The sequence below is a fragment of the Vombatus ursinus genome, unplaced genomic scaffold, assembly GCF_900497805.2.
Source record: "Vombatus ursinus unplaced genomic scaffold, bare-nosed wombat genome assembly UNPS02014832.1, whole genome shotgun sequence".
In the NCBI taxonomy this organism is placed as follows: Eukaryota; Metazoa; Chordata; class Mammalia; order Diprotodontia; family Vombatidae; genus Vombatus; species Vombatus ursinus.
Window position 1 is genome coordinate 38,037,208 of NW_020954610.1, and position 26,868 is coordinate 38,064,075.

The 26,868-nt window shown below is 37.3% G+C and overlaps 1 protein-coding gene across 1 annotated transcript in view; it reads left to right on the forward strand.

The window, feature by feature from the left end:
• The window catches only part of TRPM3 (transient receptor potential cation channel subfamily M member 3), a 696,557-nt gene that overhangs the window by 435,408 nt on the left and 234,281 nt on the right, over nucleotides 1–26,868 (forward strand). The window contains 1 exon segment of the mRNA XM_027839430.1: nucleotides 15,908–16,082. Coding sequence (XP_027695231.1) covers nucleotides 15,908–16,082 — 175 coding nt within the window.

Consider the following 26,868-nt stretch of genomic DNA (forward strand, 5'->3'; position numbering starts at 1 on the left):
GTATGTTATTCCCTCCTTAAGCCAAATCCTATGAGAATAAGATTCACTCATTCCCTCTACCTTCCCCCATTTCCCCTCCACTGTAAAAGTCTTTTCTTGTCCATTTCATGTGAGATAATTTATCCCATTCTATTTCTCCCTTTCTCTTTCTCCCAGTATAATCCTCTCACCCCTTAATTTTATTTTCCAGATATCACCCTTTCATCTTCAACTCACCCTGTGCCCTCTATCTATCTATCTACCTATCTATCTATCTATCTATCTATCTATCTATCTATCTATCTATCTATCTATCTATACATACATATAATTTTTTCCCTCCAACTACCCTAATACTGACAAAGGACTCATAAGTTACAAATATCATCCTTCCAAGGAGGAATGCCAACAGTTCAACCTTAATAAGTCTCTTATGATTTCTCTTTCCTGTTTATCTCTTCCATGTTTCACTTGAGTCTTGTATTTGAAAGTCAAATTTTATATTCATCTCTGGTCTTTTCCACAGGAATGCCTTAAAGTCCCCTATCTCATTGAATGACCATTTTTTACCCTGAAGGATTATACTCAGTTTTGCTGTGTAGGTGATTCTTGGCTATAATCCCATCTCCCTTGCACTCCGGAATATTATACTCCATGCCCTCCAGTCCTTTAATGGAGAAGCTGCTAAATCCTGTGTTATCCCAATAGTGTTTCCACAATACTTGAACTGTTTCTTTCTGGCTGCCTGCAATACTTTCTCCTTGACCTGGGAATTCTGGAATCTGGCTACAATATTCCTAAGAGTTTTCTTTTGGGGATCTCATTCAGGAGGTGATCAGTGGATTCCCTCAATTTCTATTTTGCCCTCTGGTTCTAAAATATCAGAGCAGCTTTCCTTGATAATTTCCTGAAAGATGATATCTAGGCTCTTTTCCTGATCATGACCTTCAGATAGTCCAATAATTTTTAAATTCTCTCTCCTGGATCTATTTTCCAGGTCACTTGTTTTTCTAATGAGATATTTCACATTCTCTTCTATTCTTCCATTCTTCTGGATTAGTTTTACAGTGCCTTGATTTCTCAAATAGTCACTAGCTTCCAATTGCTCCAGTCTAATTTTTAAGGAAGTATTTTTTTCAGTAAGCTTTTGGACTTCCTTTTCCATTTGGCCAATTTTGCTTTTGAGGGCATTCCTCTACTCATTGGCTTTTTGGAACTCTTTTGCCATTTGGGTTAGGCTATTTTTTTAAGGTGTTATTTTCTTCAGTATTTTTGGGGGTCTCCTTTAGCATCACAGTTTTTCCTCTACTTCTCTTACTTGCTTCTCAAAATCATTTTGAGCTCTTCCATGGCCTGGGACCAATTCATATTTTTCTTGGAGGCTTTGGATGTAAGAGCTTTGGCTTCATTGTCTTCTCCTGGTTGTATGTTTTGATCTTCTTTGTCACCAAAGTAAGATAATATAGTCTGACTCTTTTTGCACTGCTTGCTCATGATCTCAGCCAATTATTTGAGTTATAAACTCTTTGTTAAGGTAGGGGTCTGTTTCCAGTGTGGAGAATGTACTGTCCCAAGCTTCAGGGGTTTTGTGCAGCTCTTTTCAGAGATATTTCTAGGGACCTTTAAATTTTCAGTTCTTCCAAGGTGCTATGATCAAGGGCGAGGTGTTTACTCCTTTCCTGTCCTGTGCTCTGGTCTATGAGTGACCACAAGCACTCTTTTCTGTCTTGGAACTGTGAGGAGGATTTCCTCTCCATAGCCACTATTAAGCTCCACTGTGCCAGTGCTCCTCCTTGCCCCAGGACCACCACCTAGAACTGTGACCCAGATCTAAGCACAGGCAAAGCGAGAGAATCCTGCACCAGCAGAGAAATCCCTGCAATCCCCCTCTGATCAGCCACTCAATTCCCCCTCAGTCTGTGGGCTGGAAGCTCAGGAGGCAGCCGCTGCCCTGGCACCAAGATAGGGGAATGGGGCTGGGACCCCGCGCTTCTCTCTCACCTACAGAAACAGACTTTTCCCACTGACATTCTAAGTTGTCAAAGTCTGGAAACTGCCACAGCTGCCTGCAATTCAGTCCTCTGAGGCCTGCTCCAGGTTCACTGCAGCCTGCGCGCCCACACCGAACTGCAATCCTCTCCCCATCCAGCATGATATACCTTTCTGATCAACCATTCAGGTTGTCTTGGGCTAGAAATTGGTTTCACTTTTTCTTTTTGTGGGTTCTGCTGCTTTAGAATTTGTTTACAGTCATTTTTGTAGGTATTTGGAGGGATTTGGGGGAGAGCTCAAGCAGATCACTGCTTTTACTCTGCCATCTTGGCTCTGCCTCTTGAAGAGACTTCTGCAAATTTTTAGTTCAACCTTTCATTTGACAGATAACAAAACTGAGGCTGAGGGAGGTTGTTTCTTGTCTTGGGTCAAATAGATATTAAATATAAAAATTGAAATTTGACTCCAACATCAGTACCTTCTCCTTTCTGCGGGTCTTGGATGGAAATGAAAATGGAATTCTGGCCAATGGCAGATGACAGGCCATTTGGACCAAAATGGTATCCAAGAGGTACCCTGTTTCTGCAAATAAGAATAGTTTTGGAGGTGGTGCAGAAATGGTGATGGTATTTAAGTACTAGATAAATAAGTCTGGTTTTAAAAGAGCCATATAAGTTTACCAGTATATAAGTAGTTAAGCTTTGGATTTATGTATTAACATTTTTTCAAACTGTTTTTTTCTCAAAACATTCATTGAAGCTTTCAGTTGGTCTTTCCACTCCATAAAAAAGTACAAATCATCCTCTTTCCTGTGCTCAAATTTTTTTTAACTGTTTAACATTTCATGTACTATTGTCTTGGACTTTTCCAAATATCATTTTAAGGCCCACTAGTAGAAATAAACAGAGAATTGTGGGCAGATCATGACCCAGAAATAATTTGCATCATTACAACATTTACCGGTTTTACCCCACTGAGCTCAAGTTTGTTATTTATCTCAAAGTAAGGGCAAGGACATTGTAACAGGACAAAAATGCAGTGAAAAGAAAATAACATGCCGTCTTTCCAAAAGTATGCAGCAGACTGTATGTGGATGAACCCTCATTATCCAAGTTGCATGCTTCAACTGAAAGACGAAAATATTTGTGAAAAAAACTAAATGGCTTTGTTTATTATCATCTTAGCATTAGAAATGTTCTTAGGTTCATTCTCTTTCTAGCAGCTCAGAGTGCATTTTCATTCCATTCTGAAGAAGTACTTCTTTTTGCAAAATAAAAGAACCATTAAAATACTTATCCATTTGGCCACTATTCACTTCTGAATATTTTTGGAGTCAAAAAGTTTATCACACGCCAGGAAGCTTTTTCTTCTCATTCTTCTACATTCTAAGTGGAAACCCTGTACTTTATAAGTTAGATCATGGTTGGGGGGGCGGGGCTTTTTGATGGGGCAAGAGGTGGAATAGGCCTACAACCAGTTTGCAGCCATCTCCAGTGGCATGGCCTGTATGCTGTTCCTCACACAATATACTCCAACTCCCGACTCCAAGCATTTTCATTGGCTGTCATCCATGCCTTGAATTCTCCCTCTCCTCATCTCTGCTCATGGGCTTCCTTTGCTTCCTTTGATTCTCAGCTAAAAGCCCACCTTCTGCAGGAAGCCTATCCTATTTCCCCTTAATACTAGTGCCTTGGCTCTGAGATCACCCTCAATTTTTCTTGTCGATAAGTTTTTTGTACATACTTGTTTGCATGTCATCTCTCCCACTAGCCTATGAGCTTCTTGAAAGCAGAGATTTTTTTTTTTGCATTACTTTGTATCTGTAGCCCTTAGCTCAGTAGCTGACACATAGTAGGTACTTAATAACTGTTTGTTGACTTGACTCATAAACCTGTACTGTATCTTCCAGGATGCTGCGTGATCTATCAAATGCATCGAGTCAGATCCTGAGACCATCATTTATATTTCTTCATCTTTATCCATGTTTCTTATATAAGACACCTACGTGGTCAGTTTGATGGCTCTTTAATAGAGCTTAGAACTTAAAAAGAGTTTTGTTTTTTTTCAGAACAACCATGTAAGTTATAGTGTACACGTGTTATTATTCTCATTTCATAGCCAATCAACTAGTATTTATTTAAACTCCTACTATGTGCTAGGCACTGTGTTCAGCACTGCAGTTTCAAAGAAAGGCAAAAAAAACCAGTTTCTGTTCTCAAGGAGCTCCCAGTCTAATTCAGGGGGAGGGGGATAATATACAAGCAACAATTTACTATCTATTTAAGCATATGGGGTGTTCCAGGAAAACTAACACTTTTGGTGGGGAGGGCTTCCTTAGCCCTTTTCAAAGCTGCTCATTGACATTTAGTGTCCAGCTTTACTCAACTCTCATCTGTGGCTCCAAGAAGCCATAGCCCATGCAGCGGGCACACCTAGATAAACTGTCTCGGCAGATGGGCTAAACCAAGTCGAGGATAACCAATAAACCTCAAATCCGTTGGTGAGTTGGAGGGATGTGAAGCATATGAAGACTTCCTCCAATGGAATGGACAAATGGAGACAATTTTTTTTCCAACCTCCATTAAGTCAAGTCACTGCATCCCAGGCCGTCACTAGTCATCCTGACTTTTGTCTTGCCACTGGACTTTGATGACTCTGAAAGAGAGAGTGAGGTTAACGACTTTGTGTCACTCTGCCTCACTTGCACCCAATTCACCTGTGAGTCAAGACATCACCCTATGATGTCACTGATCCTCTTCGAAAACAAAAGACAAACAATAATAACATGTACAAACAAGTACAGTCAGGATAAATTGAAGATAACCAAGAGAGAGAAGGCACGAAGATTAAGGAAGACTGAGAAAGTCTTCTTGTAAATAATTCAACCTTAGCTATGACTTGAAAAAGGTAGGCAAACTAGGAGGTAGAGATGAGAAGAGAGGATCTTTCAGGTATGAGTGATATTACATGAAAGCACACAGAGTCTGGAGATGGGGTGTCCTTTCAAGGAACAGCAAGGGAGCCAGCATCACTCAAACACAGTTTATGAAGGGGTTTAAGGTTCTTAGAAGGATGAGTAAGATAGGAAGGAACGAGGTTAGGATGGGCTTTAAAAGATAAACAGAGGATTTCATATTTTGATTCTGGAGGTTATAGGGAGCCACTGGAGTTTTTTGAATGTGGTGGGGCAGACTTACGCGTTAAGAAGAATTTTATAAACAGTGAGGATGTAGGGGGTAGGGAGATATTTGAGGCAAGAAGACCAACCAGCATATAGTACAGGTATGAAGTGATGAGGGCCTGTACCAGCATGTGTCAAAGAAGAGAAGGGGAAATAAATGTATGAGAGATGTCATAGAAACAACAGGATTTGTCAACACATCAGAAATGGGGGAGGGGGAAGATGAAAGATGAGGAAACAGCCTCAGAGAAGTTAAATGACTTGTCTACATTTTTTGTTGTTCAGTCATCTCAGTTGCATCCGACTCTTTGTTACCTCATCTGGGGTGCTCTTGGCAAAGATACTGGAATGGTTTGCCATTTCCTTCTCCAGATCATTTTACAGATGAGGAAACTGAGGCAAACAGGATTAAGTGACTTGCCCAGGGTCACACAGCTACAATATGTCTGAGACCAGATTTGAACTCAGATCCTCCTGACTCCAGGGAACCAGTGATCTATTCACTACTCCATCTAACTGCCCTGTCTACATTTACAGGTTTATAAATGGCAGAACTGGAACTTGAACCCAAGTTTCCAGACTTCATTTTCAATTTTTCTTATTTGTTTATTTGTTTCTACCATACAGTGTTATGGTTTGGCTATTTAGTAGGGGGTGCAGTGGATGGACCTGGAGTCAGGGAGACCTTAGTTCAAATGCAGCCTCACATACTAGCTGTATGACCCTTGGCAAGTCACTTCACTTCTGTTTGCCTCAATTTCCTCATCTACAAAATGAGGATAATAAACAGCCCCTACCCCCCATGAGGATCAGATGAGATAATAATTGCAAATGCTTGGCATATAGTAAGCATTATATAGATGTTAACTATTATTATTATCATATGACGCTCAGATGAGACAACACATACAAAATACTTAGCAAACTGAATGCCATATGAATGTCAGTTATTATTGTTATCAGTATGTCATACATGTATTGACTTAGACACTGAATCTCTGTAAATCATCTGTAAAATATCATTGGCCAAGGGAACCACCAGGTGAGAAAACTCCCTCTACAATCACAAGTAAGTACCTCCTCTGCAGTCTTAAAGAGGTGCCTGAAGCACTGAGTGACATGCCAAGGTTCACATACATGTCAGAGGCAGGATTTGAACCCAAGTCTTTCTGGCTCTGAGGCCAGCTCTCTATTTAGTATTCCACACTCCCTCTCATTATATGTTACATGTATTATATATAATATATATACATATATATGTCCATGTAAGGCTGAATATCTGTGTTATTAACTGGACTGAGAGGGAGATGCAACCTTTCTCAAATTAGTTCTATTATGCCAAAATCAAAATCAAAATCATTCCTGGAAAACTGATTTTGGTTCTTGAAAACAACATTTTCCTTGCCTTGATTCCCCAACTTCTAACCCAGTCTTATCTCAAGACAACAAGGATATACCCTTTTTTTTTTTTTGACAGCCTGGGCCACAGTACAAATTAACCTTCAACAGCAATATGCAATGCCCAAGAGAAGGATTCTTGGGAGACTACTTTCCATTTAAAAAACTATCAATTGATATTTAGTCCACAATTAGAAGCCCATTCCCAAATCTAGAATCCTTTAAGGAAGCTGTTGAATTTACAAATGAAGTCCAGATGTGTTCATGGCTAAGATGATTTCCAGAGTTTCTTCCAATTATATAATCTCAAGTTAAGTCATTCAGCAGGTATTTGGCTTCTCTTAAAAATAAACTGACTCAACATAACTCTGAAATGAAATTCAAGTGAAAAACCTCTGAAAATGGCAAGGTACCATAATTCAGTGGTTATGACATAAAATGAAAAATTTTGATCACTGAATGAAATTAACCTTTCCCTCCCACAATAAACTATTTACAGAGAACCTTGGAGAAGTTAAGATTGTGTTGATAATCTTTCCTGGTTATTCAATAAAGAGTTTGTATTCTGAGACATATCTGTCCTGAACAGACTTTCAGAAACACCCAATGATGTTCTCACAAAGTTTAGCATAAATTGCCTAGTTCCTCAGATTTACTGTGTCCTTTGCTTTTATTGGTCCCAAGCCAAAAACATGTATGCTATAAATGGTGCTCCACACACATTAGGTTTTCATGAACTCTTCTTTATGGTACTTCTAAAATATTTTTTTTCAAGAAGAAACACAAAAAGTAAAGAGAAACTACATGCTACCAGTGGGAAAAGCATGAAATTTGGAATTAGGAGACCTAGGTTCAAATCCCAAGTAATTTTGAGCAAGTCTATTAAATTCTCTAGGCTTCAAGTTCTTCACAATAAAATTAGGGAGTCAATTAAGATTATCTCTATCATCCTTTTATGTTCAAAATATTTGATGCTATGGTCTTTATTCTACACTAGTGAAGGTCCACAGAACATTTTCTATTCCCACTCCTTTGGGAGAATTTTCTGAGATCACAAGCAACAAAAGGTAACTTAGAAAATGATTTCCACCTTAAGAAATTGTACCACCTTGGGGAAATTTAGCTTATCCCAATACTGGGCATTTTCCAAAGAGCCAAAAACCTCCCACTCAGCAGTAGTTCTACATTTTAAAAACTGTTATACAATTGAGAAGGAAGCATTGTACAGTGGTAATAGCATTAGTTTTTGAGTCAGAGACCTGGTTCAAATACTTCTTCTAGTCAATTACTACCTGTAGGTCAAATCATTCACCCTCTCTGTGCCTCAGTTTCTTCAACTTTAAAATGAGTGAAGTTGTAAGAGATAACTGCTGAGGTCTCTTCGAGCTCAAAACCTAGAATTCTAATGATGCATAAAGAAATTATTCTCCCACCATATGCCTGTAAAATGACAAAGTCACCCTTCTCGCAGACCTACCTACAAGCTTTCTCAGTTTGTTACTTAACATCTCAGTACCCTAAGTAAATCTCTAAGAGTATAAGTTTTAGGTTTGTCCATCTGCAATGGTAGAGGACATTTCCACACCAGGACTCCCTACACACAAATAAAGTTACAGAAACAAAGTATTACTAATTATGAAATAATTTGTCTCTGAACATAATAAAACTATTTTAGGTAATATGTATAATAATAGTATTTGGTACTGCCTAAGTTCTTATTTCAGTAGAAGGAACTAATGATGCTTCATCTACAGTGTTCATTAACATGATATAATTTTAATAATAGTGTAATTATAATTTTATGAATATAGCATATAATAATATAATATAATATTAATACTATATAATAATAGTATGATTATAATTTTTAGCAGTAAGGTAGTACTGGGCTTCCAATAACAGATATGGTATGCAAATATTCTCTTATCTCACAGTTATCCTAATTTTAAGCCACGATTGCCTTATTGCTTATGGAACTAGAATCATGGAATTTTTGTGTAAGAAAGTACCTCAGAGGATGTCTAATCTGTACCTGGGCAGGAATCTCCTTTCCAATATCTCAAGTGGTCATTCAGTCTCCACTTGAATATCAACAATGATAGAAAACTCACTTCCCCCATCCTTCACTCATCTTACTTTTGTATAGCTCTCATTGTTGGGAAGATTTTCCTCTCATTGAGCTTAAATCTACCTTGCTTTAGCTTCCATCATTTGTCCCCTATTCTGTACTTTGAGGACAAAGGAAATAAGTCAAAACTGTTTTTTGTGTGTATTAGCTCTATAGGTACTTGAAGACAGGTCTCATATTCCCCCAAATCATCTATTCTCCAGCCTATATATTCCCAGTATATATTCATACACTGGCATCCTTTTAGTGAGAAATACCTCACAGAAGACCCTGCATTTGCAGACATGCCTAGAATACTCTCCCTCTTCATTTCCATCTTTTCACTTCCCTGGCTTCCTTCAAGTCCCAGCTAAAATCATCCCTTCTACAAGAAATCTTTCCTGATCCCCCTCAATACTAGTCCCTTCTCTCTGGATTATCTCTAATTTATCCTGAATATAGTATATTTGTATGTAGTTATTTTCATGTTGTCTCCCCCATAGACTATGAACTCCTTGGGAGCAGAGATAATCTTTTGCCTTTCTTTGCATCTCTAACTCTTAGCATGGTCCCTGGCTCATAAAAGTTACTTAATAAACGCTTATTGACTTGCTGACCATCTGGACTCAAGTATCCTCTACTCTCATTCACCCTTCTACGAGAGTACTTCAGTTTGTCAATGATGAGTATTGCTGATTGATAGTAATTTTTATGTTATAAATAAAAGAATTGTAAGGAATAAAAAATACAGAAAAGAAAAATTCCGAAGGTAATGGGGTGGGGCGCAGCAAGAGCCTTAGCTTTCCTTCTGCTCATAGACAAGATGCTGCAGATTGGTTGAGGGTACGTCTATGTGATGAAAAACATTAGATACAAAAAGAATGATTGATTGGGTTGTCTTGCCCATGTTAATAGCCAGTTCCAAGTACAGCATAAGCAATCTGTTCAACCAAGAAAATTTTCCATATTTTGGGAAATCATGGTGACAAATACATTGGCAGAAAATCAACTGGTAATTTCTTAATGTCTGCACTGGCCCTTAGCCCAAGTAAAACATTTAATTAAAATATGTCATTCAAATTAGTGCATTCTATCACAAGGAAGGGAATTATTCTGACAAAATCATAGAACTAGAAAAGCTTTTTGGAGTCCTTTTACCTACCACTGACTCAGATTATTTGAGAAGAAGAAGATGGAAATTCTTATCTCGGAAGTCACCCCACTTAGCAAAAGTTGAACTATCCCCACATGTGACCATATGTATATTGTCCAAATCAATTCTTGCTTTCTATTTTTTTCTTGTTCTTATGAACAGCTCTACACTTCTCAACAAGACTGTAATCCTGGATGACAGAGAACATGCCTTGTTTATCTTTTTATCTCCTTCTGGGCCCAGCACAGTATTTTTTTTTTTTTTTTAGGCATTTGGGGTTAAGTGACTTGCCCAGGGTCACACAGCTAGTAAGTGTCAAGGGTTTGGTCTGAGGTCAGATTTGAACTCAGGTCTTCCTGACTTCAGGGCTGGTGCTCTATCTACTGCGCCACCTAGCTGCCCCTACCAGCACAGTATTTTTACCCATAATAGGGGCTTTTTATGTACTCCCCAATACAATGATCAAATAAGAGAGTACAGTTGAGAAATTCTTTATATTGACACAATTTTAAACACTGAAAAATAGTAGATCTTGGTACTTTTGGTTTGCAACATTGCAATGTATCAAATCTTCCTCTAGAAAAAGTAGAATGTCATAATAATATTTTGGATGATTAATCACCAAGGTGGTTTTCATATAGTGACTGTCTCAATCCTTGCAGCTATGTGGTGAAGTGGATAGAGTGGTGGGCCTGGAGTCAGGAAGACTCATCTTCCTGAGTTCAAATCTGGCCTAGCTGTGTGACCCTGGGCAAGTCACTTAACCCTGTTTGCCTTATTTCTTCATCTGTAAAATGAACTGGAGAAGGAAATGGCAAACCTCTCCACTATCTCTACCAAGAAAACCTCCATTGGGGTCACAAAGAGTCAGACTCAACTGAAAACGACTTAACAAAAACAGTTCTCACAGTAACTTGAAGGGGAAGAACTATCTCTTTCTTTGTCAAAGATACTATCAAAGCAATGGATCACTTTTCCTTCCACTACAAAAACCAAAAGAAGAAACAATATTGGGAAAATTTTCCCTGATAGTCATTAAAACTACAATTTAAAATACCATTTGGAGGGGGTTTTTAATGTAGACTGCACAATACATTTACAATTCCATTTCAACAGTTAACAGTTAGTTAAGCACCTACTATGATCAGGTTACTATACTAGTTTCTATCAGTGCCAACATGAAAAACAAAACAGTCCCTGCTGTCTAGGAGCATACGGACTGCTACAAGGATACAATGTGAACACAATATAGCACGATGAAAGGTAGAATGTGCCTGGAAAGGACATCCAATCCATTTGTGTCCTTTTACAAGTGAAGAAGGTAAGGACCAGGGATTTCTCCAGGTGATGCAGTTGGGTCTGGATTTGACCCTAAGAGTTTCAACTATTTAGTTACATGTGAGAGAATCAAAGATGTCTTCCTTGAATGGGTGGTACTGTTCTTGGTCTTGAATATTTTCTGCAAGCAGGAGCAGCAAGAGGCTGTTACAATAATCCAGGTCAAAAGTGATGAGTCTGGGCTAGGATAATGATAGCATCAATGTAGAGGATAGAGCAGATGTTAAGGTAAAATTTTACATATGCTATCAACTGATTAGATGTAGGAAATGAGGGATAGAAACTCTGGAAGGTAACTCTGGGGTTTTGAGGTTGGGTAAATGAAAATGGTAATGATTTTTTAACAAAAATAAGAAAGTTGAGAAGCCAGAAAAGATGAATTCAGATTCGGATTTAATGAGTTTGAGGTTTCAATAGCATATTCACATGAATATACCCAATAGGTATTTGAAAATTCAGGAGTGGCACTAAGGAAGAGATTGAAATCAGATCTATAGAGCTGACAATCATCTACACAGAGGTGGTAATTGAAGTCATAGAAGAGGATAAGATCTCAAGAGGAAGAATGTAGCTGTATTATTTTCAAAAGGGTCAAGGACAGGGCCTTGGAAGACACCCTCTCTTAGAGGTCAAGAAGAGAAAGATTAAATGAGTGGGATCAATCAGAAGGTAGGAGGAAAAAAGAACCAACAAAGCTGGTTTTAGTGCAACTTGAATTCTGCATCATGCTAACGGATCAACTAAAAACCCACCAATTTATCACTCCTTGAGAAACACTGATCTAGAGAGCAAGATACTAGAAACTTTCTCTTCCAGCACTGAAAGAATGAGGTCTTAGTACTTTGAAACTAAAACTGATGATGCACACATTATGCATTGTAATTTCTTGGTTCTATCACAAAGAACCACGTTTAACACTCAATTCTTTAAAATCAATCATAAAGCTCTTATTTTCTGAGATGGAAACTTGTCAGTCCTCGGAACAAGACAATAATAACTTTTTTTTCTTTTTCTAAAATTTGCCAAACAAATAGAAAAAACTTTCAGCTTGGAGGATATTTATTAATAGTTTTATGGATGTGTTGCAGCCTTGTGATTATTTTTTATCTGTGCATTTTTGCATGCTAAACAAATCTTCTTTTTACTTTACTTCAATGTTTTTTCAGACGTTTCAGTAAGAATTCTATGTGTGGTCTCAAGCTGAAGAAAAAGCACTCAAGCCAAATATGCGCTGGCAATGGGGATTGAGGAGTAACCCTGTGATTTCATCAGTGTAGGGAATTCCTGGTGTGGGAATTCCATCTACCCATAGAAATTAGTGACCTGCTTATAATCTCTCATCTTAGAGAGTTATACAGGGTACACATGATGACTTGCCCCTGTTCATATAGCCAGCATATGTTAAATATATGTTAAAGCTGACCTTGAACCTAGATCTCCCTGACTCAAAGACCAGCCCATACTTATTCCTGAGAGAATCATATCACTTCCCTGGATCTCAGCTTCCTTGTATACGAAATTAGGGACTTGGACCAGATGACCTCTGAAGTCCCTTCCGTCTCTCGATTCTTGGATTCTCTGGCATCTGCTATACCACGCTGCCTCTCAGGATACCCATATACTCATTTAAATTAATTTTTGCTTCTTTTTTATCTTTTTCAGTAATAGCCATTAAATTATGAGGCAGCTAGGTGGCATAATGAATAGAGCAATAGGGCTGGAGTCAGAAAGAACTGAGTTCAAATCCAGCCTCAGAGGCTTACTAGCTGTGTAACCCTGGGCAAGTCACTTCACTTCTTCCTGCTTCACTTTCTTCAACTGAAAAATGGGGGATCATACTAGCACCTGCATCACATAGTTGGTTTTTTTTTTTGTTTGTTTGTTTGTTTGCTTTGTTTTGTTTTGCTAGGCAATGGGATTAAGTGACTTGACCAGGGTCACACAGTTAGTAAGTGTCAAGTGTCTGAGGCCAGATTTGAACTCAGGTCCTCCTGACTCCAGCGCTGGTGTTCCATCCACTGTGCCACCTAGCGGCCCCTACACTATTGTTCTAAGGATCAAGTGAAATAATATTTTTGAAGTGCTTAGGACGGTGCCCGGCATATAGTAGGCACTTTGTTTATGACCATTCCCAACTTAACCCAGGTAAAACAGATTCTGAAGCTAAGATTCCATGCAGCCCTCTGATGTATTTCAATAAATATTTATTGAACACCTGCTATGTGCCCAATACTATGTTAGACATTGCGGAAGGTCTGTGGCATCTAATTTCTAATTGATGAGCAAGTGCAACGTTTTCACCAGGTCATTTTAAAAACCTGAAATCACCAGGACTGTTTATTTTGGTTTTGGTCATAGTGATGACTCAATAATCCTATTAACAGCTTGGCAAACCACCTAAAATAGTTGAATTACCATTCAACTGAAATCACCCTCTCCAAAGTCACCAATGACTTCTTAATTGCCAAATCTACTTACCTTTTTTTTTTTTTTAAAACCTCATCTTTCTTCACTTCTCTGAAGCCTTTGACACTGTTGATCACCATCTCCTTCTGGACACATACACCCTCCTCTATACTCTTTCATGACACCTTTCTCTCCTGGCTCTCCTCCTCCCTGGGTGACCACTCCTGCTCAGTCTCCTTCACTGAAGTTTCATCCATGTCATGCCTCCAAATCACGAGTCTCCTTAAGCCTCTATTGTGGGGTCTCTTTTCTTCTTCCACTATACTTTTTCATTTGTTGATCTCAGCATTCCCATAGGTTCATTTATTATCTTCATGCAATTGATTCCCAGATCTGTATATTCAGTCCTAATCTTTCTTCTGAATTCCATCTCAAGTTCAACATGTCCAAAACAGAAATCATTAACTTTCCCCCTCCAAAACCCTCCTCTCTTCCTAACTTTCCTGTTACTCTCCAAGGTACCACCATCCTCCCAGTCACCCAAACCCACAACCTTGGTGTCATTGTTTACTCCTGACTCTCACTCATCCCATGTCCAATCTGTTGTCAAAACTTGCTCTTTCTATCATTGCAACATCTTTCACATAAAAGCCATCTTCTCTCTTCTTACGCAGCCACCACCCTAGTACAGACCCTGATCAGCTTTGACCTCGACTATATTCCAGTACCCTTCTAACAGATCACCCTGCATCAAGTGTCTTCCCAATCCAATTCACTATTTGTTTAATTGCCAAAATGATTTGCCTAAAGTCCAATTCTCTATGTATTGTCTCCCTATTCAACAATCAGCAGTAGCTCCTTATTACAATCAGGATGAAAGATAAAATCCTTTTTGCCATTTAAAGCTCTTCAAAACCTGGGTCTTCCTACCTTTCAATATTTCTTATACCATACTCTCTTCCACACACACTATAATCTAGCTTTACTGGCTTACGACTTCTTCACACACAGCATTCTGTCTCCCAAACCTGTACATTGACACTTCATTTCCACTTGTCTGAAATACTTTCTTCTCACTTATGCTTTTTGGTTTCATTCAAGACTATTCTTACTTCTGCAGGAGACCTTTCCCAGTCCTCCTTGCTGCTGGGGTTTTCACTCTGAGATTACTCTCCATCTATTATGTATTGGTTTCATACTAAGTATACTTATATGTTGTCTCTCCCAAATATGAATTTTTTGAGGTCAAGGACAATGTCTTCACAATACCTTGTCTCCCGATTATTAGCAGACTGTTTGACACATTTAATTTCTTATGAAAGGCTTGTTGAATGACTAGTCAGGATAACCAAGTTGAACATGTGTTATTTTTTTAAAAATAGCTATTCCTATATTATCTCATCTCTGTATATTAGGTGCAGGGTGGGAATTAATATCCTCATTTTATAATAAGGAAAACTGAAATGTAGAACAGCTAAATGATTTGCCCAGGATTGTACTAGCAATGTGATATAGAAAGGGCACTGGATTTAAAATTAAAAGATCTGGGTTCAAATTCATGCTCTATTGTTTACTACCTATTGTAACCCTAGGCAAGTTTCTTTGTATGATAATAATAATAATAATAATAATAGCTAACATTTGTATAGTGCTTACTATGTACCAGGAATTGCGCTAAGTGCTTTACAATTATAGCATTTGGTCCTCACAACAACCCTGAGAGGTAGATGCTATTATTATCCCCAGCTTTACAGGTTAGGAAACGGAGGCACAGAAGATAAGTGACTTGTCCAGGATTACACTGCTAGTAAGTATCTGAGGCCAGACTTAAACTCTGGTCTTCTTGAGTCCAGGCCCAACACTCTATCCACTGAGCCAAATAGCTGCCCTATCATCTCTCAGGGCCTCAATTTTCTCATCTATAAAATAAGGGTGCTTTAGTAGCTGATCTCAGAAGTTGAAACTCTGCAATTTTCATGTTTTAGGTACTATCTCTTGGATTATGACTATTTTTTTCCTTTTTACCAATAGTCTATTGCTTTATAACAGGACCACAATCCCTTTTTCTTAATAGCCATCCATACCTATTCCATAGAAAACCATGTTGTTATTCTTTAACTGACACTGGGGCTAAGCCTGCTGGTTTCTTTGGTGTGGAAATTCTGGTGCCAGCTAAAGAGCCAGCTTTAAAAATGTTTCCTTAGTAGTTTATCTCTTCAGATGCTGTGCCCTTCCCAGAGCTTGGTAACTGCAGTTTATATTTTTGTCTGTTTGTTTGTTTTCTCTTTGTTTCTTTTGGTGTCCTGGGTTTGCGTTCTTTTTTTTCCCCTCTTCTTTTCCTTTTTTAATACAGGAATCGGCCAAGGAGTTCCTGTCGTGGCCCTCATCGTGGAAGGAGGACCAAATGTAATCTCCATTGTTTTGGAGTATCTTCGAGACACTCCTCCAGTTCCTGTTGTCGTATGTGATGGGAGTGGACGGGCATCTGACATCCTGGCATTTGGGCATAAATATTCAGAAGAAGGCGGGTAGGTAATTTGTTAAGACACATGTCAGAATGCATAGTTCTTTCCATGCACAAAATGCTTTTGAAATCTAGGACCTAGTATGGTTTGTTAAATTTTTCTTGGCTATCTCAGTCTAGCCTCAACTAATTCTGATAAAAAAAAAAAATTGAAGGTCACCTAAGTGCCATCATATTCATTAGGGATATATCCAACATGTCGACTGAAAAAGAAAATCTCATGCAAAGTATGTTTTATTGCACTGAATATAGAGAGGGAGACTGAAGTGGGGATTATAAACAAATATAACCTTTTCTTCATTTTTTTCTTTCCTTCTTTTCTTGTTTTTCCTATAATGAGAAGTTAGATAGAGCTAGGACCAGAGGCAGGCAAGGTTAGCTAGCCCCTCAAGGTTACAACATGCAGAGAAGGACAACAAAGGTCACTTGTTAATATTACTTCTTATAAATATACAGGGTATCCTAAAAGTCTTTAAGTTAAGACTTTTGGGACACTCTTTACTTACTGTTACGCCAGAGGACTCCATTTTCCATGGCATATAACTTTATTTTGTGATAAATCAGGTTGCATGTGTTAAAGTGAAATCTCAAAGGCCTTGGGGCTGCCAATTTTCAAACCTTAACGAGGATGAAGAGCTGCGTTGTCCCACCTCTGTGGACGGGAATTAGATAGTAAGACATGCAGCTGAATGCCTACCATCTCTCTCCTTTCACTAGTCTCAGATACTTACTGCTCCTTCATTTTTCTCTCAATGTCAAAAAACTCCTTCCCCACCCCAACCTCAGTTCCAACTCATCTCTAGAGACAGGGTGGTGAGATGGAAAGAACACTACCCTTGGAATCATAGGATCTAGATTCAAGTCTGGCTCTTGAAACCCCCTGTGTGACATTTGTTTATCAATAAAATGAGGGGATTAGACCAGATATCCTCTAATGTCCCTTTCAGCTCTAAGTCCAGGATTCTATAATTATATCTGAGTCTGGAACCAGTGCCCAAAAAATGTTTTCTTCCTTCCTGAACACAATACTTGCAGTCCCAACTCTGTCACTGTGACTGATTTGACCCGGGTCAAATTTGGCCTGGGTCAAATCACCTGAATTTCTTGAGCCTCAATTTCCCCTTTTTGTAAAATGGGAATGATAATAATACCTACACTACCTAACTCAGTATGTTACTTTATGGAAAGAGCTTGGTAAGCGATAAGGTGCTTGGTCAACCCCATTATAGAATATGAGCTATTATGATTATTCCAGGAGTACTGTTATTGTTCAGTCATTTCAGTCACATCTGACTCTTGGTGCCCCCAGTTGGAGTTTTCTTGGCAAAGATACTGGAATGGCTTGCCATTTCCTTCTCCAGCTCCTTTTACAGATGAGGAAACTGAGGCAAACAGAAGTTAAGTAACATGCCTAGGGTCACACAACTAGTAAGTGTCTGAGACCCCACTTGAACTCAGGTCTCTCTGATGCCAGGGCTGGCACCCTATCTACTGTGCCTGAGTAGTACTGAGCAGAAATTAATTACTTATTAGATTAAAGCAATTCAAAGTAAGGTATGAATGATTCTTAACCCTTCCAGATGCATTTTTATATTAAAAGAACAAGTAGCTGATGAAAATTAATGTCTTATTGGTGGAATGTGTAAGGGAGATATTGCTTTTAACAAGAGAGCTTTACCAGTTCAAATTGATTCTATCTCTCTCCACTCCAGTACCCAATGACCACTAACCCTACCACCTTATTCTACTATTAACCAAATAGAATCAGAATTGTACCAATAAGTCATTCATCCATGGAAGAGGTGTTAGATTTGTTCTGATTTACCCCAGACAACAGAACTAAGAGTGATGGGGATAGCAGAGAGACAGATATAAGCTTTCAATAAGAAATAAATGATCAATCAATAGAGTTTTCCAAAAGTCAAAATGGGATGTGCTGAAAAGTAGTGGAATCCCTCTTATTGGAGGTCTTTAAGCAAAGGTTGACCATTCAGTTATAATTATAAATTCTCATTTGGTTGAATTATATGCCCCCTAGGAACCTTTCTACTCTGAGGTTTTGGCCAGGTACTCTGCTAAGTGCTAGGGATTATTGTTATTCAGTCATATCCAATTGAATGGGGTTTGTGACTCCATTTGAGGCCTTCTTGGCAAAGAAGTGCTTTGCCATTTCCTTTCCTATCTCCTTCTCCTTCCCTATCTCCTTCTCTTTCATTTGTCAAATGAGGAAACTGAGGCAGGCAGGGTTAAGTGACTTTCCCAGGATCAGACTAGGGTCTGCTAGTAAGTGTCAGAGGCCCAATTTGAACTCTCTTAACTTCAGCCCTGGCACTCTATCCACTGCACCACCTAGCTGACTTTAAGTGCCTGGGATACAAAGGGTAAAATGAAACTTTTGCTGCCCTCAGGGAGCTTATGTTTTCTAAAGGGGATCCCCAGCCCACTTCTTCACCTTTGCAAGCAACCCTTCACACATGCGACTTGGCAAAACAAAGTCACTTAATGAGAAAATAAACTTGCACTAGAAATTTTACAACTAGAAGTAACAAAACCAACAAGTGCAAATGACCTATGATAATTTTTCTAAAAATAATAAATGGAGCTGTGTTTATGAAGGATCACGGATATCCTGCAGAACTTCCACAGTGAGGAGAAGGGAATGAGGTTTTCTTGGGATTGTATTGCAGTTTGCTTGCAAATCACTTTAAATTCATCTTAGCCTCTTCCTTGACAGACTAATTTACATCTAAGAAGGTTGTCCTGTCAAGCAGATAGCATTTATTAAGTGTCTACTATGTGCTAAGGGCTAGGAATAAAAAGAAAAGAAAAAAAAAAAAAAACAGTCCTGCCTGCTGGGAGCTCACAATCTAATGGGAAAGAGAGCATTCACACTGTATACAAATAAGATACAGACAGAATACATTGGAAGTAGTCTCAGAGGACAACTGGGAAAGGCATCTTACAGAAGGAGAGTCTTTAGCTGAGACTTGAAGGAAGCCCTGAAGCATTCCATCAATACTAACCAAATAGAGACCTTTATTTGATCTAGGGTCTTCATACATATTTGTCTTTGTGGGATCCTCTTTACTTCTGGTCACCCTTGTTTAAAAGGCAACAATATCATCTGACTTCTTTAAGGTAATAAAGAGATCATATGGAATGTACTATCGATATCTCTTAGGCCATTTTTTTTTTTTGCTATTTAAAATATTTTTACTATTAAAATGAACACTTAAATTGTCTTCCAGAAAGTTCAGTTCCCTCTTGGACGTTAGTAGAATTGTCATGAGATATTCCGAAATATCAAAGAATTAGATAAAATTTAAAAACCTGGTGCAGGTTGTTCTGCTCTGTACTGCAATTTATTGCTTCTACTATACCAGGTTTTGTATATTTTGAACTAAAAAGTCTCCAGTAATTGAATTCTCCCAAGTTTCCTCTGTAGCATAGTACATGGAATCTTTCAGCTGAAAGGGACCTTGGAGGTCAACTATGTAACAGCCAGGTAAAAAGCAGCATAACAAAGAAATGTTCTATCCTGAGGAAATTTGTACAATAATATGAAATATTGGGGGCAGCTAGGTGGCACAGTGGATAAAGCACCGACCCTGGAGTCAGGAGGACCTGAGTTCAAATCCGATCTCAGACCAGATACTTGACACTTACTAGTTGTGTGACCCTGAGCAAGTGACTTAACCCCAATTGCCTCAAAAAAAAAAAGTGAAAAACATGAAATATTGGGAAACTGCTTCTCCCCTTGAACCCCAAAAGCCACTGCTTCAGGGAAGTTTCTTTTTTTTTCCTGGCTGCCCTCATTCATACAGAAATAACTTGAGATTGATCTGGGGTTCAGTTATGAATGCTCATCCCTCTCTTGCCTTGGGTTTCTTGCTTTTACAAAACTAATTACAAATGGATTATAACAAAATGAAGTAAGAATTTTGTGATGTGGGCCATCTGGAGACCTGCCAGATTTGATCCAATGCATTTAGTCAGATAGGAACAAACAGCCTCACAAATTCAAGAAATTTAAAAAGTTATTCCAATAAAAGATTGTTTTACAGTACAGTCAGGTTCCTCCCTACTGAAGAAAGTTGTCAGATCCAGAATTTGTTTGCTGGGGAGAAATTCTCCTTGGATTTGCCACAAAGTTCTTCTACATTTGCAAAGCAGATAATTAAGGAACACTTCAGAAATATCACCATCATCATTAATATGTATGCATTTACATATATCCATGTAATTAAAGAGCAGAATAAAGTTATGTCTGTATAGTCATCACCAAACAAAAAGATGACCAAGTCCATATTTTTTTAAAAATCAGGAAGTAGCTTTAATATTTTATAAAAACAATAATAATTGTTTATTTAATTGTATTTTTCCCTTTTCACCCAATAGTTTAGGCTTTATAAGTGGCTTATGGCTGATCAACCCTGATAGAAATAATGATACCTTGCTTCTCAAATGGGTTTTTTTCTAAATACAAAGAAAATCTAGTGATGTATATTAACAGTATTCTACTATTAACCAAATAGAATCAAAATTGTACCAATAAGTCATTCATCCATGGAAGAGGTGTTAGTATATGTATAATGATGTATATTAACAGTATTTTGACATGTGGAAGTAGATAAGCCAGACTAAAAAGGCTCTTCTAGATAGGTTTGTTAATATATTTTAATTAGTTTTTTTTTATTAAGAGAAATCTATTTTCTCTCCCTCCCATTCTCCAGGAAAAAAAATCCCTGTAACAAATACATATGGTCAAGCAAAACAAATTCCCTCATCAGCCATATTAGATGTATAGACATGGGTAATATAGATACAGGTATAGAGATAGAGATATCATTGTGCACTCTAAATCCATTACCTCTTTGTCAGGAAGTGGCTAGCATACTTCATCATTGGTCCTCTGGAATCCTGAATCTGGAGTCATTTCATTGATCAGAATTCTGACAGCTTTCAGAGTTGTTTGTTTTCACAGGATTGTTGTTACTTTAAAAATTGTTCTCCTGGTTTTGCTCATTTCATCCTTCTTCAATTTATACAAGTCTATAAAACTGTTCATTTTTAAGAATACTGATATAACAGGATAAATTGTTTTTCTGCCTCTGCTCACTTCACTCTATATTGGTTCATATAATTCTTTTCATGTTTCTTTGAAATAATCAATTTCCTCATTCTTATAGCACATATTGTACATATAGAAATATGTGTAACATCATATAAAATTACATATGGCATGTAGTAAGCATTATTTTATATGTAAAATATTGTTACATATTCTTATACTAAATGATTATATTTGGTATATATTAATTTATTATAGCATATATTAATACAGTATTCATTACATTAATATGCCACAATTTGTGCATTTATTTATTAACACAGAACTTTCCCAAAAGGCCCTATTTGTGAATTGCCTTGTGATTTGTGATTGCCTTTCTGGGCTGTCACAATTTTACATTTGGGGACTCAGTTTGAAATTCCAGTGATAATTCAAATACTGTATGAATAAAAATGAGAATTCATTCTTTTTGGGGGCATGAAATAGCACAGAACAAAAATTGTCCAATCTAAAATTTTAATTATGGATCATAGATTTTGAGAAAGAAAAGATCGCAGGGGTCATCTCATCTCATCCCATCCCCTCCTCCTCATTTTACAAACAAAGAAACTAAAGTCCAGAGGGAGTAAGAGTTAGTCAAGATTATACAGGTAATAAATAGAAGAGGAAAGATTAGAACCCAGATCTTCTTCTGAATTTGAATCTAGCACTCTCTCTACTACACAAATAATTATTTAGCACCTATTACACCTTGTTAGGCCCTGGGTACACAAAGACAACTGTGAAACATTGCCTGATCTTGGAGATGAGGGAAGTAGACTATCTATCTGTCTATCTGTCTGTCTGTCTATCTACCTACCTACCTATCTATTTCTCCATATAGGTGTGTAGGTGTATGTATATATGTATATATATAAAAATACATGATAATTTTGAGAGCAAGGCATTGGAATGTTAGGGCTTCAGTAAAGCCTTCATGTAGAAAGTGGCATGTAAACTAAATCTTAGTGGAAATTTAGATATCTAAGGAGTATACAATTTGTTGCTTTAGCAGTTTAATATATACTAGATATATTTATACTAAAGTTTATTTATATTATATAATTCTTTGCTTCTTTTAATATTTATGATTATTCACTTTTGCCTTTGAATATCCTGCAACTATTACCAAAAATATAAATCTGAGAGTGTAAATACAAGAAGAAATTAACTTTAGAAATAAATTGCAATGGGCAAAACTGAAAATCTTTTAGGGACAAGATTATTTGCAACTGAGAAAGACAAACTTTCACAATGCAAATATAGTCTTTCACAGGACAAACTGGTTTTTATACGGTTCACAAGAAATTCGCAATTAATTTCTTTTTTCTTTTTGGCTTTTCCCTTCCACCTCTGCTCTTGGCCTTATTGCAACATCAGAGAGATCTCTTCTCTATAGATAAAAAATTATTTCCATCATAAAACTAAATTGTCTAATGCTCTCACTTCAGGATTTTCAATGAGTCACAAAATAACCACAAGTCATTCAACATGGCTATATTTCATTGTTTCATTTATATTGTCACACTGTTCTTTTAGAAGCTTAAATCAACACTATGCTTAACAAATTTATTAATGTGACCCAAGTGCAATTTATGTATGATAGCGATCCTTACTGAAAATGCACAAGATGCCTTTTTTTCCCTTAGTGATAGCTGGATTTAGGACCTGACTTCTTACCCTTTTGAACATAAGGGATTCCATTATTTTGCTTTCAAAATGCAGATTGATTAGCAAGAACATTGTGCCTCTTACAGCCTTTTGAAATGAAGAATCACTTTGAGCAACTCTTTTCTGTTCTATCCCCCACAGAAAAAGTTTGTGGGTATAGAAAAATATTCAGGTTAGCCCCTAATTCTTCCCTAAGCAAGCAAATACATGCTGTCCATGAAAAACTGCAATGTTTAAAAAGCTGTATGATATAAAATACCTACTCTGAAAGAACCTGGAGAAAGTTTTCAACATTTATTTTAGGTAAAATTTATTTCATCCATTTTTGTCAAATATGTATCTAAATATTATATGTATATTTATTTTATCCAATCATGGTCACTTCTGAGTCTGTACCCATTGCTGTTTACCTGGGTTTCTACTTAACTTTCTCAAATACATAGGGTCTTAGGATCAGAGATTCAGAACCAGAAGGGACCTTATTATTGTTCAGTCATTTCAGTCTTGTCTGACTCTTTGTGACCCCATTTGTAATCAAAATATGATTATATTTTGAAACTTTAAAACTAGTGTATCATGAATCACTATATTTATTCAACTGGTTTAAATATTCTTGCTCACACATAGCGTACACACACACACACACACACACACACACACAAGCAAAGATTCTGGAGTTTGCCATTTCCTTTCTGCTCATTTTATAGATGAGGAAACTAAGTTAAACAGGGTTAAGTGACTTGCCCAGGGTCAGACACTTAGTGTCTGAGGCTGGATTTGAACTCAGGTCTTCCTAACTCCAGACCTGGAGCTCTGTCCACAGCACCACCTAGGTTCCCCAAAAGAAACCTTAGCCAATTATCTAGTTCTGTACAAACTGCCTCAGTTTACAAAAGATTTAAGTGATTTGCCCAAGGCAACACAAGTAATATGCAAAATTTCTTCTAAAAAATTTGATGAGTGTCCCAATTTAATATGGTCAGAGAGGAAGCATAGTTTTTGGACAGTCAATCCCGAAGTTAGGAAGGCCTTTGTTCAAGTGTTGCCTCTCAACCATACCCTAGGAAAATCAAATAACGTCTCCGTATCTCCAGAGAAATCTATGATGCTGTAAGTTGCAGAGCAAGTACCAACCTTCATTGGTTTTTTGGCCTTTTTTTGTACTCCTAGCACTTAGCACAGTGCGTGGCACACAGGCACATAATAAATGCAAGTTATCTAACTGACTGGAATTTCCAAAATCCCAGTATAACCACAAGTCCTGTATAAAAAATAAACATAATTGTAAAAGGGTCAGTGGAATTTTTGATGGTCTGCTGGGGGAAAAATAGAGATGAAATACAAAACTGGAGATGGAAAAGCCCAGCTCTGTCAATATCTTTGTCTCCAACTAAACCTCAGTACAACCAGATGATAGGAAAGTCATCTGGAGAACAAACTAATAAGACATTCTAGAAAACCAGCCTTAGTAGATCCAATCCTGAATCTCATCATCTTCGTGCGCTGAAGCATAGCCATGAGATATTGCCATACAATTCGGGGTCGCAAATGTTTTCTTCCTACACTCAGAGGAGATTTTCATCTGAAGCAGGAGAATGTCAAACCCCCATTTGTCTCTATCAGATCTGCCAGAACAAAGTAATTGATCCGATGGTTTGTATGCCAGCTTGATTTAGATATGCTCGGGGAGGAAAGGAAGAAACAAATATCAAATATGCTTACATTAGGTGCCCATTCTTGATTGTATTAATTTCCTGGTTTCTTTCTTCTGAAGTTTTCTCTCAGAAACTATGCCAAACTTTAATGTGGTCCCACAGTGTGTGTTGTCTGTCAAAATGAAAAAGGAATTAATTGAGCTAAAGTAATGTAGATGCCTAAATCTTAAGAACCAACACCCTGAAATGCCCCAAGGAGAGAAGTTATATAAGTGGCATTATTTAAAGTTGTTAGTATGACATCAGACTTAGTGGAACCTTTTAGTGGAATGAAATATATGAGAGGAATGATAGAGTTATTCAATGAGTGAAGATATGTGGAATAATGAGCATTTGCCTGGATGTTAGGGCAAATAGTGATAAAGGCATTTCTGAGCATGCACTTCTCCATTCAGTACTCAGCATGGAGGAAAACTATGTTTACTTTTTGAAATTTAAAAATTGGTGCATCACAAATCATTATCATAGTTCCTTTTATTCTACTGGTTTAAATATCCTTGCTCACACACATACACACACACAATGAATTAGAAGCTTGTAAACAAGGACTTATGTTCAGACAGTTTTTCCTAATGAAGATAGAAATAATATAAGCATTTATAAATAAAAATTATTTTTGAATATCTATGTTGTGCCTAGTACAACGAGTAGGCTTAGTGAGGAATACAAAAAGTATATCTGTTCCCTAGAAGGATTTTCAGGAAAATGGAGAGGGGGTGAGGGGGAGAGGTACAGCAATAACAATACAATAAAAGTAAATACCAAATTGGTTGGTTTTGATGAAAGTTCAGATCATTTTTAGGCAGCTTTTGAGATGCCCATCCCTAGGCTGCTAGTATACTAATGAATTTTTCAGTCGCAGTAACTCCCAAAGACCATCTTCTAAGTTATGGAAAGATTACTCTCTGGACCCATGGTGGAAGTCCCAATACTGATCACTTTTTTTTAAGATCCTTCAAATAAATTTTGAAGTATTTTTAACTTAAAGTGAAAAATGAGATTAGAAGAGTCATGTCTTTATCTCACTGGCCATTTGTTAGATTAAAATCTATTAGCATAATTGGGCTGCATCAGAAGGCAAAGTAAAATATGAAACAGAGACAAGTATCCAGATAGTTTAGGGAGGAAATAACTGTTGGGAGTTGGAGATTTTTTTTTTTACTTGAAATTATCCAAATTGGGTATCTCTACTGATTAAAAATGACAAAAGTTTGCTCAACTTCATACCTCACTTTAGGTAAATAGAGCTTTGAACATGAATGGAAGACAATATTTATAGAAGACAGATTGTCCATGACTAGATTGACTGATGAATAGAGATAGGGAAAGTACTTTCCAAATGGGGAAAATCTTGCAGTAACTATTCTCCTTTTAGACAGATAATCAATATCTGGAGAAGATTTCAAAAGGAATATCATTATATTGCTTTCTCTGGAGATTCTTGTATCTATTGTCATTGACTATTTCATGAAATAAATGATTTTTCAATTTCTGAAGGTTAGAAAGAATTCAGATTGCCCCTTGCTTGTGTTGAACATCCTTAGGAATAACACATTTTTTTTTTACCTTGGGTTTCATTCACAGAATTACCCAAATTATTTTCTTATCATCCAAGTCATTTTGAACACTATGCTGAGCTGTCATTCAAAATGTTTGGAGAGTTGTGTAAAATTTCATTTCTTATTTACTGGAGTTGTTCTTGGTTCCAAAAGTCTATAGAACTACTCTTCTCAAAATTTGATTTAGAAATTTTCCTTGTAAGGAGAAAGTTCTATTACCAACAATGTGAAGTCTAATATGGGTTCAAAAAGTAAAATTTACAATTACAGAATACGAGAATCTGGAAAAAAATCTTTTCTGGAAAAAAAATCTGAAGGTTTTAGTGTATTGTAGACTCATTATACAGGCAGTATGACGTGAACATTCAAAAAAGTTAATGTGATTTTTGGTTCAAATTAAGAGAGGCATTCTTCTAGGAATAAGGAAACCCTCTGTCTGCTACTTTAGTTGGACCCCATCTTGTAGGCAGCTATGTAGCACAGTGGATAGAGCACTGGGCCTGGATTCAGGAAGACTTGAGTTTAAATCCAGCCTCAAACACTTAATAACTGTGTGACAAGGGCAAGTCACTTAACTTCTGTCTGCCTCAGTTTCCTCAACTGTAAAATGGAGATCATAATAATATCTCCCTCCCAAGATTGTTGTGAGGAAAAAATGAGATGTTTGTGAAGTGTTTAACACAATGCCTACCACATAGTAGGCTTAATTATAGATGCTTATAAATGCTTGTTCCC